General features: G+C 37.5%; 2 protein-coding genes across 5 annotated transcripts in view; both read left to right on the top strand.

Moving 5' to 3' along the window:
• LOC306654672 (kinesin-like protein KIF16B) overlaps positions 1–18,540 on the top strand; it is a gene marked incomplete at its 3' end in the record, with an annotated part of 336,888 nt that overhangs the window by 221,868 nt on the left and 96,480 nt on the right. For 3 of the 4 annotated variants that reach the window (XM_079128488.1, XM_079128486.1, XM_079128487.1), the window contains 2 exons: positions 1,250–1,346; positions 2,079–2,129. In XM_079128488.1, coding sequence (XP_078984614.1) covers positions 1,250–1,346; positions 2,079–2,129 — 148 coding nt within the window. Of the gene's footprint in view, positions 1–1,249; positions 1,347–2,078; positions 2,130–3,441; positions 3,574–18,540 lie in introns of those variants that run through there. The other variant, XM_079128489.1, reaches the window with a different exon arrangement.
• On the top strand, positions 3,901–5,169 carry LOC306654673 (uncharacterized protein; the record flags this gene model as incomplete). The annotated part of the gene is made up of 1 exon (XM_079128490.1): positions 3,901–5,169. One exon carries the CDS (start codon positions 3,901–3,903, stop codon positions 5,167–5,169), a length of 1,269 nt encoding a protein of 422 aa, XP_078984616.1.

Raw genomic sequence — 18,540 nt, forward strand, 5'->3', positions numbered from 1 at the left:
TTTTAGAAAATTCTTTCTCTGTTGAGCAGTAGTACAGAAATATTGATGGAATTATGCATATATTTAGAAACACAAAAGCAAGGTAAATTTATTTAGCAAATGTGCCAAGATGTAAACATGGAAATTATTTAATTTTTTTTTTCTTGTGGCATAGGAGATTGAACCCAGGGTGCTCCATCATTGAGCTACATCCCTAAGCCTTTTTATATTTTATTTTGAAATAACAGTCTCACAAAGTCTCTGAGGTTGGCCTTGAACATGTGACTACCTGCCTCAGCCTCCCAAGGCACTGGGATTTTAGGTGTGCACCACTGTGTCCAACTGGCACCATTTAATTTTTTAAAAACATTCTTCTAATCAGTGTCTGTAGCTTTGGAAGAGATGGACCCACAACTGATCCACTGGAAAGACTTTTGATATGACTGAAATTCCCTACTCTCTGGTCCTTTTGGGTTGAATGACTTAAATTCTGACCAGAGTGAGCTATCCACTAAGATGATTAAAGCTGATGGTTATATTAAGTAATACAACTTCTCCTACATTCTGTGGTACACCAGATATGACTTGGCAGCTGCTTCAAAGGTCAACTATTTGTGGCTTCCACTCTGTCTTGGCCCTGTTTGGGGCATTTGGGGAGGTGAAGACCTTTAAAATACCTTAAGATAACCTTGCTGGACAGATCCAGATAACCCATCTGGAGAGACAAGACAGACCAGAAATAATGCAAGAATGCCAGGCATTGCTTGTCTTGTATATAGTTGCTGAATAGCAAAGATGTATAGAGCTTTTGTCCTCTTTTTTGTTGTTGTTTTTTTATAATCCTTTTAAGTGACCTCGTGCTTGAGAAATAATTATCATCTGTTCTTTGTAAGGAAATCCATTGTTCTGCCTTAGGAATGGATTGAGACCACACAGTCCCTGAAGTCAGAGACTGTGATATTTTCCCCCCACCCTGCAGCAGGTTTCTTCTAAGGAAATCAGAAAAGACATGGATGGGGTCACTTAGTCTTGTTTCCATCCTCAATGCTCTGTTATTTGTCCAGTTCTTTCTCATTGGGGGAAAAAATAATAGTGGACACATGGCTCTAGATTTCTTGGAAAGAAGAAAACTGTATGCAGTCTCAAGTCGATTTTATATTCAGCAGTTAGAATGGGAAAACTCCCTGTTGTTTGGGGCTTAGTAAAGAAACATATAGCAACTTTGTGTGGTTAGAAGCATTCATATTTGTCCTGACTCTATGGGTTTCAGGATCAATGCTTATATTGAAGAAGAAGTCCAAAGACGTCTTCAGGATTTGCACCGTGCTATTGGTGATGCCAGCAACACATCTGTAGATATGACCAAGGTGAGCTGAAGGAGCTAAGTAACATTGTCATCCATTTCTCAAGATGACCCTTGTGAATTAATGAGTGGTAGCAGTGGTGGTGGTGGTGGGGTCTTTTATGACTTCTTCTGAAGAGAAAATCTAGATATCGAATGTTCCAAAAACTAAATATTGCTTAGATGGACCCTAACAGTTTAAAATTCATTTTATTTCAAGTAATTTTATTTAGCAATTTTGTGATTCTGAGAAAACCCTTATTAGGTAAATATAAAGTTTCCTGAAATGATTTATTTGCTTTCTTTGATTTATAAACATTCTGGATATAACATTTTTCTGTTTTCTCCCAAATGCAACCTATTTCCATAAGTATTTCATTTACTTTGTAAATTATTCAAGTAGAAATACAGTTTTCCCCTTGAGAAGAAAGGTATTTGCAACAAGATGATTTTTGTCAAAATAAAGACAATCCATTTCTAACCTGCAAATTAAGAAATATCCTAAGGAAATCTTGCTTTCAGTAATAGAAGTTTAAGATTATTGAATCATTTACGTTCAGTTCTTTTTCAGGCAGATGGATCAATAGAGTCATGTTTATCTTCAGAATATAAATTTTGTTAAAGGGTTGTCATTGCTGAATGACAAGTATGTTTCTATAGAATTTTGTTCCCATAAATACTTCTAATCAAATCAGTTTTTCTCCCCTCCGTGAACATGATATAATTTAATATAGAGGGCTTTTTATTTTCTTTTCAGGATAATGAGAAACTTCACAATGGCACCATTCAACGTAAACTAAAATATGAGGTAGGTAATGATTTTTCAGATTGATAGGGTCGCCTTAAATTATGGCATGCTTGTATGATTAAATTTTCTTAATGTTTAGTTGCATAATTAGAATTTTGAAGTCCCAGTGAGATTAATGGCTAATAGGGAAGGCAAGCTATTATATGGACTTAAAATTAAACGGAATCCTGCAGGTTGAAAACCACTGTGACTTTTTTGAACAGCACATAGATTTGGTGGAACTTTGCCCAGTTTTTCATTCGTAACAGTATTCTTTCCCTTGGTCTGCATTTAAAAGGGAGAATTATATAATCAGGATCAGATATGGGGTTTGGAATTGAAACTGAGTACTTCTCAATGTTTTAAAAACCCTGTTCATTTTGTAGACTATAAGTTGGCAGTAGCACAAAGGAAATACTCTTGATTGATTAGCTTATTTCCCCTGTGGATTATCAAACTAATGTTTTTTGGGGGCATATAATTTGTAAGATTTTACTTGTATTTTCTTCCCCTAAAGGGCATGTCCTTCACATTTTCCCATAAACACACACACACACACATACACACACACACACACACAAAACTGCTAGGTGATAGAAATCTTCCTGAAGATTTACATGCATTACTGAATGGGGAGCAAGAAGGTGAATGTGGCCATGGCCCCCCCTCCTGCCAGCCACTCAGGAATGACATTATCCTCCTCTGGATACCCATTCTCTTTATCAGGGAACCCTAGGTAGAGCAAAATGTCGGCTTTCATTTCTTTGTGTCCATGGTGCCTGGCACAGAGCAGGTGTGCTATAAGCCTCCCATGGCAATGGCTTGTTGATAACAATAATGCTGACCTAGCCAGGGAGCACACAATGTTCTCATGAAATGAACCAAAGAGAGACTTTGAAGAAGTCTTGTGAATTACTTTGGTCTTGCCCTCTAATTCTCATTAAGTATGCCCTAATATTTTTACATTTTGGACATATGGTCTCACATTTATTTTCACAACTATAAGTGACCTTTTAAACATTGAATAAAGATCTTGGGATTTGCTTTAGAAAAAAATGAAATGTTAGACCAAGGAATGGATACTGTGACTCAATCCTGTACAGTGTGCTTGTATCAAAATACTTGGTGATTTATAAAATAATAAATATGGAAAATGATGTGCTATGTATAAATTAGATCATCTCTCCTTTAATTATGTCAATCAATACAGCTCACTTAGGCTTTCTACTTAAAACTCTGAATCAATACACCCAATGAAACTAATGACTATAGGAATTATCATGTGCAAAAGAATCACATCCCCATTCAACTTTTTTTTTAACATCTTGAACAGAAAAGTCAGTTTTGGCCCGCCCAATATCTTGTCCCACTTCTGCCCAAAGATGTCACTGATACTTCTAGCATCATTAGAGAAGAGAGAAGGGTGGAGGATCAGAGCAGTCACTGGAGTCATCCCATGCCATAGAGCATCTTGGGCTTTAGATTTTCCTCCTCAGTGTCACAAGAGAGAAGGGATCAGTCCTCAGTACTCAAGGAGCTACAGAATAGGGGTTACAAATATTGTTGTCCTGAGTATTCTGGTCATCTTGAACCAAAATGATTTCATCTACCTGAGATCTCTTTCCTAAAGGAAAATGAAACCAATCATGGAGAAGATTTTCAGAGTAGGTCATATTATTTCAGTGAGCTGATGACTCACAAAGGTGAACACAGCTTGGGGATTGAGTCCAGCTGGACATTGCTGCAACATAAGTCCCAATAAGTGTCTATAAATCGTGGAAGCAAGCAGGCCATGCAAAGCAGGGTGCTCTGCTTTGTCCTCTCTGAAAGTGTTTCTTGTGAAGAAAGCACATCTGGCAGTGCTCCTCAGAGCGCAGTGGCCCCCGAGTTTTGTTGTGAGCAGCAAGAGGAGAAAGAGTTAGCTGCTGAAAAGAATAGCTTTCCAGCATCACTGATAAATATCAGGACAGAAGGAAACAACAGGCTGAGATATTTTTACCACAAGTTCTCAACTCTTTACAAAGATACCAGCAGTCACCTGCTACAGGCTGGTACAAAGATGATTCACCAAGCCAAGCATGTGGGGACTCTGTGTGACCCAAGTAGGCTCACCTCCCACATGACAGCATTCATCAAAAGCCTGCCATTTCTCAAGCCCTTGCCCCTGGATGTGCCCTTGAAGTCCCATGTGGTGCCATCAGGATCTCATTGTTTTCCTGAAGCTCAGGTTGGCAGCAGCAGCAGCAACAAAGAAGCAGGGAGCCTGAGGCCAGCAGAGAGCGCAGAGCCTTACATGGCCTCCACCTTCACATCTGCAGCTTTACCAGGTTCCTCGCCAAGTTCAGTTGTCTCCCTTGACTCTGAAGATGCTAGAAAGAGCTCTGCATTTAAGCAGACCCTTGTGCAATTCCCAGACCAAATGCTGAAATTTCAAGAGCAATCTTTAAAAGACTTTCTTGAGGTAGTGATTTGTTCTCTGCCAGAACCTGTGGGTGACATGAAGGACATCAAAGGCATTTACTGGCTTGCTGTGGCTAACTGTACAGAACCTGACCCCCAGCCAGCATGCTTGCTCCTCCTTCAGTCAACTTTACACTCTTTGGTTCTGTCAGATAAGCACTCAGGCTCAATGAGCATTTTTCATGCTCTACCACTTTCTGAACTACAAGAAATTCAGATCAGGTTTGGTGGGCAAAGCATTCGATTCCTGGGATCCACGCAGGCTCTTCTGCTCACTGTGTTCACTTACAACAAAAACCTCTCTCAACAACTATGCCGGGACCTCCTGTGTGTTCTGATTTCAGAGTCTGAAGCTGCTGCCTTTGTGAAGCATCCTTTGCTCCACCAAGATCTGGTTCAGCTTTCTCTGGATTGGAAAGCAGATATCCCTGACATGGTTTTGGCAAATGGAGTTCAGTTGTCATCCAAATTCCAGACTACCTTGGTTGACATAATTTACTTTCTTCATGGAAATGTGGGAGTCAATATCCTTTCTCTGGCAGAGGTTCAATTACTGTTCTACACGACTGTCAGGGTTGAGGGTGAGCCCAGCTATGACTAGTGTCAGTCACTTGTCCTTCTAAATACCCACATTGCGCTTATGAGGGAAGATCGTGTGTTTTATCCACATACACCATCTCTGAACACACTTCCTCCACATACACAATTTGATGCGATCAGATGCTGTGCTTTAAGTGAATTCAGGTATGTTGTTGTTCCAGCGAAAAAAAATTTATTAACAGTAAAACTTGTCTTCTTACAAAAACTCAGGCTTTCGTTAGATTCAGGAAATAGCCCTTCTGTACTCCTTCAAGAAGACCCAAGTGTCCAGTTGTTCATGACCCCATTGCATCTTCAGGGTAGTCAGCTTGGCACACCTGAGGTCTGGAAACTGACTTTCAGTTCTCAAGATGAGGCTCTTCAGTTAATCTCACATTTGACAAGACTCTAGGAAGGAGACTTTCAAAGATGCAGTACATGATTTTTAGATATTTAATAAAAGGAGAACAATGAAGGGAATACAAAATGTTAGTGTAACTAATCAAATTGGAATTGGAAAAAAGCAGACCTCCAGAGTTGAAACTCTAAATATTTGAAATATCTACAGTAAAATGAAGATACCTGATAGCAGAGGATTGATAAAATATCTTTATGACCACCTGCTTCATTTTCTTGAAACTCAAGTGTATAAATTTGGGTCTGTCTCATCATTTGTCAGATGATTAAAGCATTTCTGATTGTTTGGCTTCATGTTGATTTATAGTCTGATGCACTGGAATCTGTCTAGGCCTGCTGGCTTCCAGCAGGCTAATTTGTGCTGCCTGAAAAAGTGCCCAGTCTGGCAGTGACCTTCATTGACAGCCTCCATTCCAGCCATGATTAGGACAGTGATGTGGCAGAACACATTAGTGCTACACTGAGCTTCCTATAAGGACCTGGGATTTCAGATGTCCTCCCATCACTACAGTTGCATGGAGTGGAGACAGCAGTGCCTGCCCTACACTGTTGTCTTCTCCAGCTAATTGCCTTTTCCTGTCTTCTTTTGCACTTCTTGACTATTCCCTTTCAACCAGTATGATTTCAGCTCCTGACTTGTCAGTATTTTTTAGTACTCTTCGCCTAGTCCCCAACCCCAACTTCTATCACATTCTACTTCTTTCTCTGAACTTCTGTATTTCTGTCCTAGAAAGACTTGTCATCTTAGAGCCTAGCTTTTTCTAAAGACTTCTTTCTGCTATCTTGTCAGATAAATATATGGTTGCCTCCAAAGTGCATTCAGCCCTTTTCCCTGACTTTTCTCCCTCTTGCCTCTCACCAAACACATCCTTTGTCTTTGAAAGAGGTGTTCTACTGTTCTGAGGCAAGTTCACATCCTTATCTGCCTGAGGTGGATCTTCTTTCCACTAAGCAGGTCAGTGGTCAGCATCCTTTCTCAGAGGCTCACAGCTCTGCCCTACAAGATCTCTCTCTCTCTCCTCTGAGCCACAATTTGTGTCTGTACAATTCAGCCATATTATGAGCAACCAGGTAACACTTCCTATATTTATTTTTTATTTCATCTGACTCTAATTGCTTGGTCATTGTTCTCCTGTCTCTTAGGTATGTGTTCTGCTAAATTCCAGAGCCTCAGAAAGGAGGAGCTCTGCCTCTTTTGCTTCATCTAGTCTCCTTCCATTCTCAGCTGGGATCACGTTCAGCCATGGTAGCTACTCTGCAGTGTGGTCCACTGTTGAGTGGATCAGTGATTCCATTCACCTACTCATTTTAGCCCTGACACACAAGGTACAGTTTCTATTCTGGTCAAATCTTTGGGTAGTGTGCAACATAAATGTAGTCCTTTTCTTTATTCCTATTACTAATTGACGACAAGGACAGAGCCAAAATTTAACCCACTCTGAAACTTACCATCCTCATGGGACCAGGAAATGCACAACTTCCCTCCTGTCATCAGAGCTAATAACAACTTACTCAGCTAATTCTATGTTTTCACCTATTTTCCTCTACCCAGTCTCTGGGGAAGTGAACAGGACAACACAGACAATTGGTTGGAGAATGTGCTATGTTCCACAGACTGGTCACAGCTTTGCTTACTCTAAACCAATGGAGGCTTTTTGGTTTTGAGTCAATTGAATTATCTTGTTTTTAGGTGAACTTTGTCATTTCCAAAGCACCCTTCTTCCATACATTCATACCTATTGCCTTGCACCTGAAGGCTTTTACCTTTATGTACAGATGTTATGGCTTGGATATGAGGTGTCCCCAAAACCTTCTATTAATGCAGGAATATTCAGAGATGAAGTGATTAGATTAGGAAAGCTATGACCTAATCAGTCAATCCTACTTTGAATGAATTGACTTGGTGGTAACTGTAGGCTGGTGGGATGTAAAAGGGCCCTAGGGGGTTTGCCCTAGATGGGTGCATCTTCCCTGTGACCTCTCTTATACCCCTGCTCCTTCTGCTTCCTGGCCCCACCATGAGCTGAACAACTTTCCTTCACTGGGCCCTTCTGCCATGGTGTTCTGCCTCACCTTGGGCCCAGAGCAATGGAGTCTGCAGTCTATGGACCTTGGAAATTTAGCCCCACATAAACTTTTCCTCCTCTAAGTTTTTTTGTCAGGTATTTTGTTCATAGTAATGCAAAACCTGACCAAAACAATGACATTCTTTAAATTAAAATCACTGATTCATCACTATTTTGACTGGTCTTTTTCTATCTTGGAAAAAATTCTTAAAATTATCATAATGCCTTTTAATACCAACACTATTTCTACTAATTTATTTTCATATGTTTTTTTCACTTTTCTTAGCTAATTTATTTTCCATTACCTTGTCTTAAATTGTTCCACTCCATAATTTCTTATATATACTTGAAAAGAAAACCAGAATTAATGATCATTAAAAACAGAGTAGAATTTAAAATGCCAGCAGAGGGCTAACAATTGGAAAAAGGTAGCAATAACATAAGTAATACATCATTTTTACAAAGTGTGTTAAATATTAAACAAACCAGACTCGCTTGTCCTCACAGGTACAAAAGCATAATTCTACCATGTTAGAAATAGGGGTCTTTATTATTTTTCATAGATGGAGCATGCAGCAAATATGAGCATTGCCTAAGCTTGTATTATTCATTATGGCTTTTTCAGTCTGCTTTATGATCCAAGTAGGCTACAGTGGGAATCTCACTACATAATAGAAGCAGCCTACGGCATTCAAATTTTATATGTCACATTTCTCACCTAGGCATACTTTGTACCTTGAGATAAAATATGCTCCTTGGGAATGAGTTTGATTAACTATCTGTGAAGTAAGTATTAAGATTGTTGTAATGCCTGTAGAAAATGGTAGAGTTGTTTTTACCATTATCTACCATGACTTCAGTCATAACAACCTCCTTCTGGCTCATTGTTCAGAAGTTCTATACCCAAGACACTGTGCAGTGGAGCAGGTGTAAGTCTAGGTATTCAATAATGTAACACCTCAGTTATAAGGAGTTTTTGAATCAGGAAGTAATAGGTTCATGTATACTTGGTTGTGTTGCACTTGCACTGTTGTACTATAGTCATAAACATTTGCATTGTGGGACTTGTTGATACATTCCAGACAATACCTCTTTGAGAACTTTTGAAATGGTGATTTCATCTAGTTTAATTAAAACCCATTTTGCTAACAGCTGCCTGTTTCACAGACTTATGGTTGGCAGGGTGAATTTAGTTAGAATTTGTTGAAAAAACATTTCAAAACAGTTTATCTCCCCAATTTCATTTCTTTAAAAATGTGCATGCTGTCTGTTGGAAGAGAACCCTTAAGTCTTCCAGCAGTAATAATTACAGTAATTTTAATTATCCTTTTCCCAGATAATTTAAATCTTTGTATGTTAAATAGATTTGAATTTTTTATCCATACTTCTTTGATAGGCAGTGTTATTGAATGGGCCACTTTCTGATGAGGTCATTTCGTTAACGTAGTTAATCTCCAGTATGTAACCTAGACACCTCATTCCTCAAAACTTCTGTTGTAACAAGTGTTCTATCAGTTAGCTATTGCTGAGTAACAAACAACACTCCAACCTCAAGTGGCATACCAAAAAGGCTCATTTTCTTTTTCCACTGCTGGTTTGCAAGGAGATGAAAATGGCTCTGCTACAGGATAAAGGTCATCTGCAACTCAGTGAGGGTTGTTCTGCTCCATATGTCTCATTTTGGGGTTTGTGCTGAAGGAGCAGTAGCCATCATGATGGTGAAAGAAGTACAAAAGGGCAGCTATGAAATCCTCTGCTGGCATCATTGTCTGCTAACTTCCTATTGAACAACATGAGTTACCAGTAGAACCCAAAGTCAAGAGGCAAGGAAGTATACGCTATTCACCAGGAAGCTCTGGCAAGACTGTGGATGTGTATTATACTACAAGGAGAAAAGAATTAGGACCAGAAATTCTATCTGTGATAGATGCTTTATTCCAAAGTTCCCAAATCTCTTTTGAAGCTAAGGCTCAAATAAAACTTGTCAGACTTCTCCCTATTGGGAACATTCAGAAATTGTGAAGAACATATGTTCTAGGACCTTTAAAGTTACCAGGTTCAACTGTTTTCCAATTCAGTTTATGCTTGAATATCTCCAAGGATGGGCTGATCACTTTCTACCACTGAAGAAGTTTATTCATGGAAAACTGCTTTTACTCTTAGGCCATTCTTTCTGTAATCTCCTTATACTGCTATACATTCTCAGAGTCTGTCTAGCCAAGGCACCTTCTGTAGCAGAAATAAAGCCTGTCTATTCTGTGTGTTGTATTACATCACAACCCTTAGAATGATCCTCTCTCTGCCTCCTCTGATTTTTCTTCCTTTCCTCCAATACCCTTTAGTCCCCACTGTTCCTTGCACAACACAGTTCCAAACCATTGCTGTCTAATCTCTTGTCAAGGATGTACCTTTGTGATTTGTTAAAGCTTCCTTTTTAAGAATGGAATTGAATAATCTAGTTGATGAGAGAAGGAAAGAGATTCTATATAAATTAATCCCCTGCCCTTATTTGGTTAAAATCTCCTGTTGCTGAAGATGTAGAGCATTACCAGTGTGACAACAATTCCAACTATCATGTATATTGTGATTTACACAGTGCAGAGGTTTTGCCTATATATTGTTCCTTTTTATCCCTAAACTGACCCTCTTGGAATGGAGGAATTAATGTTGATCTCTACTTCTTATTTGAGAATTTACACTCAGAAGGGATTACTTGTTTGAGATTTAGAACTTAACCCTAGGCCTTCTGTTTTAGTCAGCTTTTTCACTGTTGTGACTATAAGACCTGACAAGAACAATTTTAAAGGAGGAAAAGTTTATTCGGAGACTCACTGTTTTAGAGGTTGCTTAGTCCATAGACAGCCAGCTCCATTCCTCAGGGCTCAAGGTGAGGCAGAATGTCATGACAGAAGAGTGTGGTGGAGGAAAGTGGCTCAGGACATGGCCAGGAAGGAGAGAGAGAGGGAGAGAGAGAGAGAGAGAAAGACTCCACCAGACTGATATAAAATACATACCCCAAAGGTACACCCCCAGTGACCACCGCCCCCAGCTACACCCTACTTGTCTTCTGTAACCAGTTAATTCTCTCATAACCCAATCTTTTCACCTCTGAATGTTCTTGCACTGTCTCACATGTGAGCTTTTAGGGGACACCTAATATATAAACCATAACACCACCTTACTCCAGAACCTATATTTTTTCTACAATGCCAAAGCCACCTGTTGGTCACTGTTATTCTCAAAGGCAAACTTTTTGTGTTTTGTGTTCTTATTTATTTTTTGTCTATGATCACAATGAATATTTGTAAGCATTGCTAAGTTGATTCTTGTTTTTTTTTTCTTGTAATATGTAGACATTAAAGGTTTTTTTCTGTTATTTTTGTTATTGTTTTCAAGGATTTTCTTACAAGTTTCTTTCTAGTTCCATTGTTTCCTTGCATGGGCCTTAGATCTCTTTATTTCTGCACTTTTAGCTCCTATAAAAGAAAAGCCTGAACACACATATAATGTGAATATGACACAGGATAACCTTGTGTGCTCAATGTGCTTCTTCAGCTGGAAATTTAAATAATATTCTCTGCAGAAAACTGACAAAGGGAAGTGCTCCTATCCTTCTTACCCTTTATGTTTTCCTGGACCATAGAATTCATTGTAGTTGAAACTGAAACTAGTGAAAATGAGTGACACTTTTCATGACTAAAGACATTATAGACATCCTATTTTCCCTCCTCAGGGTCCCAAACTCCAGATATTTGGTGGTCAGAGCCACTTAATAGTTGTTACCATATTATTGGTCAAATGTCCTGGACTCAATATTTAATCTTTTTAATCAACTATTTGTGAGTTATCCTGAGATGATGACCTTCTTAATGGAACTAGTCTTGCAAGATCTAGAGATAACACAATAGTGATGTTTTTAATAGTTTCAAGTTGAAACATTCCTTAGATTACCCAGTATCTCCATATCTTGAAACAATATTAGTCAACTCATATCTATTCAGAAGAAATAACCAGTTCCATAAGAATCATGGCTTGAATGTCACCTAAACTCAAGGTGTTTCCTAACCATCTCTGTCAAACACAGTTTATAATTTTCTGAGTAATTTATCCCTAAGGGTATATATATCAAAATTAAAGAACTAATCCTGTATTTGAAAACTTATATTTATGTTTTCTGATGTGAGTGAGGTTTGCAGTGTTCATGCCAGTCTGTTAAGTGCTGTCCCTGACAAGGATGGAGAGGATGCACCGGGAGCTAGCATGTGGGGACACATGTCTTGGCCAACTCCAGCTCAGCCTTCAGAGATAGGATGGTATTAAGACAAGGTCCTTTATAAAAAGCACAGGCAGGCTTCTTTGGGAAATTAATATGAACATGTTTTGGCTGTGGGTCACGCTCATGATTTGTGCTCACTCATACAAGTTATCTTTAGTCTCTTTCTCATAACATGGCTCACATTTGAGAAAGTAACAGATCCTACCATCACTATCCATACCATCCAAATCCCCATTTTAACTGCTGGAACATAATAAGTACTTGATATATGAGTTCTAACTGCAACTATAACTGTGGCACATGTTAGAAAAAAAGGGGGAATTAGACACGTTCTATTGGGAACAGCATTATGCTGGGAATCAGTTATTTTATTAAATCCAATTTTGAAAAAGAAAATGCTGGTTTTTCTGTATTTTGGAAGTAAAGTTTGAATATGGGCTCAAGGAGATTTATGCCAGTTCTTAGGTCTGACCTTGTCATGGTCAAAGGATGAACTGAATTTAACCATCTGGTACATAATTAGAGTGGTTAGGGGGAACTGTTGATGACTTCCTGTAGGACTGGATCATTCCATACCCTCTGCAGAGCTAACAGCGATCCAAGCAGATATTGATTCCACTTCCTGTTCATTTCCTCAATTGACCCCTTTTGAAGGAGACACCCTGAATGGGAAGAGAAGATTCTGATCTGAATAATTACAGTGAAGCCCATGTTCTGCCTGTTTCTTGGAACTGAGGTTCTGACTACAGTGTTTGACCCACAATGAAACAACAACAACAACAACATCAACAAAATAGCACATTTGTTGAGCCAGGACATTATTGCCTTAAAATTGCCTTAAAAGTTCTCAGAAAAATATTTCTTTGTGTTTAATTTTAGATATTTCTTATGTATGGGTATACCTTCTATTTCTAAATGAACCATTTCATACAGCACTTAAAATTACTTCTAACATCATACAAATTTATCTGACAGATCAGCTGCACAGAGTGGTTCCCAAATATGCAGCCTTCCTTGTTTCTTCACGCCCTTCTAGGATGTGTTGTCACCAACTTGCCCTTCAGAGTCAAAGAATCTTCTTTGCTGCATGTAGGAGAATTATCTGATTCCAAAATAAAGAATGTCACAGATATTTCAAAACTCCCATAAACAATGGGATGTAATGTGTGTGGTACAGCTCATATTTACATGTTTAGTATAAAACTCAAGATATTCAAACCATAGCCACTTTCAAATCAAGAATAAATTTCAGAGACATTTATGTTCCTTTTCCTTCCTGTCCCTTATAAACATAGTTTAGGAGGATGTTAAGAACCTTTTACGCTGTTTCCTGAGAATTCTACATCTCTCATCAAATTGACTTCATAAATTGATTTTTAGAAGTCACACTGCAGCAATGATTTGACGGAAACTCATACTTTTTAATTTTTTCTCTATTTATTATAATTTTGCTCAAATATCTTCAGATCCCTGCCTTATATTTCAGCTACTCATTTTTGATGGAGTTGGTTTCTGTATACTTGTTAATATTTAGTTCATACGAAATCAGTGAAATTGAGGTAAACTGTAGCCAAGGATGATAGCATAGGCTCTGACAATCTTTCTGGTCTTAAACATACCGAGTAATGAAAACAGGACTATCTTCTCAGCAAGGAATCTGCTACATTCACCCCTCTGATTCTGATGGGACAATAACTGTAGTACCGAGTCTAGCTGGAGCCATTGATTGAAGTACACATGCAGGTACTGGTGTGTAAAGGGCTGTCCTGGATTGAGGTTAGTAGATTCCATCACTCCCATTAACTGATCCCTGTTCAATTCACAAGCCCACTGAAATTGTCCCATCAATTTTAACCATCTTAACCAATTTTAACGGCATGGTTTTTTTGGGGAGAGGGAATCGGAGGAGTTATAGACAATGTTAAGCCAGAGCCCTAGGCTACTATCTTTTCTTTAGGGATTGATTTCACAGCAGTGCATTCTCAGAGAACTTTTCCATTCATAAAATGCCCATGTAGTAACCAGACCAACAGTTGCAACTTTAGTGCATTTTGGAAATTGACTTATAAAAAGAGAAGTTGAGGTAGCAAATACTATGTTTACAGTAGAATCCATCTTGAATAAAAACATTAAATCTTCATATATAACTTAATGTGCTTGAGAAAAACTAAAGGTCTTAGAAATTACAAATGTTTTTTAAGTTATTTTATATCCCCAAGACCAGGTCTTCCATGTGACATGTAATTGATGCCTTTTATTTTATTTTATTTATTTATTTATTTATACTGGGGATTGAATCCCTGAGCACTGAACCACTAAGCCACATCCCCAGCCCTTTTTATATTTTATTTAGAGACAGGGTCTCACTAAGTTGCTTAGGACCTCACTGAGTTGCTGAGTCTGGCTTTGGATTTTTGAGCCTCCTCCCTCAGCCTCCTGAGCTGGTGGGATTATAGACATGTGCCACCATGCCCAGCTTGGTTGGTGCCTCTTAATTAAAAGATGGTAATGTTTAATTGCATATCCTAGAGGTGAACATAGGAATTTGGAAAGTAAAGTTTATGTTTCCATTGCAGCTCACAGGATATGCCTGGGAAGTTTTGTCTGCAACTGTTCCTTAGTAAAATTCATGATATTTAGACAGCAATGTACATGCTTTATCCTTCTCCTTATTACCCCATCAAAACGTTGTAATCTTGATATTACTATCAGTTGACTCATCAGAGCCTACCTCCCACTCTAGGTCCCATAGAGCAGGGCACCATCTTGTTCATGGTTGGATCCGTGTCATGCCCTTGGGTTTTGATAAATATCATGCCTCATACCATAGTTGAGGAACTGAGGTACAGCAGGGTCAGTGATTGTTCCTCTCAGACCAAATCTCAGAGCTAGAATTACATTCTATGGAGATCTTTCCACTTTAGAAATATAGTTCTTGAGCAAGACCTAGAAATCCAGGGATTAAGAAGTAGAGCAAGAACTTCCTGGCTAAACCATGGCATTTGTAGGTCAAAGACATTTCTTAATATTAATATATTTCTATAAATAAATCCATTAAATTATTTCTCTCCCTTTTCACCTTTAAATACATAAACACCTGCCTGGGGACTTGGGGCCCCTTTCTGCCAGGGAGCAAGGGGGCTTATTACCCACTATTTTCTTTTTGCTGCATAATCATGGAGAGATTGTACAGTTTCTTAAATCCTGTATGTGTCTGAATTGTTTGTTATTTCTGTTTTAAAATTTCATATAGCAGAAGAGCATCATTGTGAAAAAAGTGGGCTCTGGTTGAAGTAAGTCCAAATCCTGGCACTTCCCCCCATCAAATGACCTCATCCTGCAGTCTCAGATCTCTCATCTAATAAATAAGGATAATAGTAGTTAGGACCTCACAGAAAGATCATAAGGATTAAATAAGCTGATGCATATAAATGTTTAGTTTATGAGCACAGTAATTATTCCATAACTGAGAATTATATGACTTTAATTTTTATTACTGCTACTGCTTTGAAAACATATTTTCTTATGTTTTATAAAACCCCAGGTTAGTGCGAATAATGAGGGTTGTTCAGAGATTTCTTCCTGTTCACATTCAAGAGAACTCATTTTGAAGATTCACTTTTCTTATAATACCTCTTCCTCAGACTCTTCTGAATTCCCACCACACAGACCATAAATATTTGTCACCAAAGTAGAATGGAGATCAGTAAAGGAAACATAGGGGAAGGGAGGGAGAGGGGAAGAACAGGGGAATAAAATTGACCAAATTATGCTATGTGGATGGATGATATATCATTATGATTCCTACTTTTGTATAAAATCATAACGTACCAATGGAATATGTACATACTCACATATATATACATGTGCACATATACATATATGTTTGTATAAGTAGAAGAAGAGTAGAGGATGGAGAAGAGGGGAGGGTAGGAGAGAAGAACTGGGGAATATATTACAGAAATTATGTGCATATATGATTATGTCACCATGAACCCCACTACTATATGTAATCATAATAAACTAATTAAAACATTTTTAAAAATGTTCATCAAAGCATGATTTATAAAATTGAATGGCAGTTAAGTGAATATTTAATTAAAAATAAAAAGCAGATGGTTAATCTAAATTGAAGATCAGGGAATAGAAGAAGGGGATTGAGGGAAAGGGAAGAAAGATGGGATAAGGGAAAAACTATAGAATGAATCTGACTAACTTTAATATGTACTTATAGTGCATCTTTTTAAAAATTTTTTTTAAAAAATGTTTTGTTCTAATTAGTTGTACATAACTATAGTGAATCTTATAATTATGCATATTCACAAGACCCTAATTCTTTTAAAAATGTAAATAAATAGGTGAGTAGAGCAGAGGAAAGGAAACAGTGGGAGAGAGGAGGGGGGGGATAAGGTTAAGTACTGGGGACTGAATTGGAGCAAGTTATATTCCATGTATGTATAATTATGTCAAAATGAATCCTAATGTTATTTAAAGATAATATCAGTCAATAAAAAAGAAAAAGAAAAAAGCATATATATCAAAAAGTAGATGGTTAAACATACTTTTTCAACAAAACAAAATTTGTCGTTGGAGGTTTTTATTTCATCTTCAATCCTGAATGACAACTTTGCTGAATAAAGCAATCTTGGTTGGCAATTGTTATCTTTCAGAGCTTGGTGTGTATTTTTCCAAGCCTGCCTGGCTTTTACAGACTGGGCTAAGAAATCATCAATGATTCATATTGCTTTGATTCTAAATGTGATCTGCCGTTTTTTTCTTGCAACTCTTAAAATTTTATCCTTGTTTTGTATATTAGATATTGTAATTATAATGTATTTTTGAGAGGATCTTTTTTTATCTTGTCTTTTGGGACTCTGAATACATCCTGTATTTGGCTCTCCATAATATTCACAAGGTTTGGAAATTTTTCTGATATTATTTCATTGAAAAGGTTATGCATGACCTTAGTTTGTATCTCACTTCCCCAGTGCCAGTGATCCTGAGATTCAGTTTCTTCATGTTGTCCCATATTTCCTTTATATTGTGGTCATGGTTTCTTATTTTTATTGCTGACTTGGTTTTCAAGATTGCATCCCTTATGTTAAGAACTGAAAATCTGTCTTCTGCATGGTCTAATCTTTTAGTGATACTTTCCATTGAATTTTATTTTGATTCATTGATTCTTTTATTTCCAGGATATCTGGTTTTTTTTCAAAATATCTCTTTCTTTATTGAAATGATCTTCTACTTCCTATGTTTTCTATTAGTTCATTTCTTATATCTTATAGTTCCTTGATTATATTAACCATCAACATTTTGAATTCTTTGACATTTATTCCACTTTGCTATCTGAGGATTCAGTTGTTGAGGAGTTACACACTTTTGGAGGCATTTTATTTACTTGCTTTCTCATGTTTCCTTATTTAATCTTTCTCCCACCATTGACTACAAGACTCTTTAATAGACTGCTTTTACTACAGTTCCACTCACAATAGCCTGAATGATTGAATGAATGAATACATACATACATACATACATACATACTTGGGAATAAATCTAACCAAGAAGGTAAAAGACCTCTATAGTAAAAGTTCTACAACACTGAAGAGAGAAATTGAAGAAGACATAAGAAGAAAGAAATACCTACCATTTCTTGAATAGGCAGAATTAATGTTGTGAAATGGCCATGTTCCCAAAAACAATTTATAGAGTCAATGCAATCTTCATCAAAATACTAGTGACATTCTTTGTGGAACAGGAAAAATAATCCTAAAATTCCTGTGGAAGAATAAAAGACCCAGAATAGCTAAAGCAATTCTGAATAATAGGAGTTAGAGTGGAGACATCACAATACCTGATCCTCAAATGATACCATAGAACTGTAATTACAAAAACATCATGGTATTGGCATCAAAACAGACACAAAGACCAGTGGAACAGAATAGAAGATACATAGTTCAACATAGATCTAGTCATCATCTGATCCTTGGAAAAGGTGCTAAAAACATACATTGGAGAAAAGATAGCATTTTTAACAAGTGGTGCTGGGAAAACCGGATATCCATGTATGTGAGAAAATGAAACTAGATCTCTGTTTCTCAAAAATCAACTTAAAGTGAATTAAATACCTAGAAGTTAGACCAGAAACACAGCAGCTAGCCAAGAAAATACAGGGTCAGCAACTAACATATTGGCACAAGTACCAACTTCCCTAATAAGAATTCTAATCCTTATGAAATTAAGAATCAGTAAATGAGAGGCCTTCAAATTAATGAAAAATCTGCAAGAAAGAACCTCCTTAAATGGAAGAAAAATCTTTGCCAGCTTCTCCTCCAACAGGAGAATAATATCCAGAATATGTATGTAAATAGAACTCAACATTAAAACCAATCAGTAAATGGGCAAATGAACTAAATAGATATTTCTCAAAAGAAGAAGTTCAAATGGCTAACAAATATATGATAAATGTTCAATGTCCTTAGCCATCAAGGAAATACTAATTAAAACTACAGAGATCTCATCTCATTCCAGTTAGAATGGCAGTCTAACTGTAAGGTGTGGGGCAAAAAGTTCAGTTAGATGTTGGTGGACCTGCAAATTAATACAACTACTTTGGGAAGTAATATGGAGATTC

This window comes from Sciurus vulgaris (genome assembly GCF_902686455.1).
Source record: "Sciurus vulgaris genome assembly, chromosome: 2".
Taxonomy (NCBI): domain Eukaryota; kingdom Metazoa; phylum Chordata; class Mammalia; order Rodentia; family Sciuridae; genus Sciurus; species Sciurus vulgaris.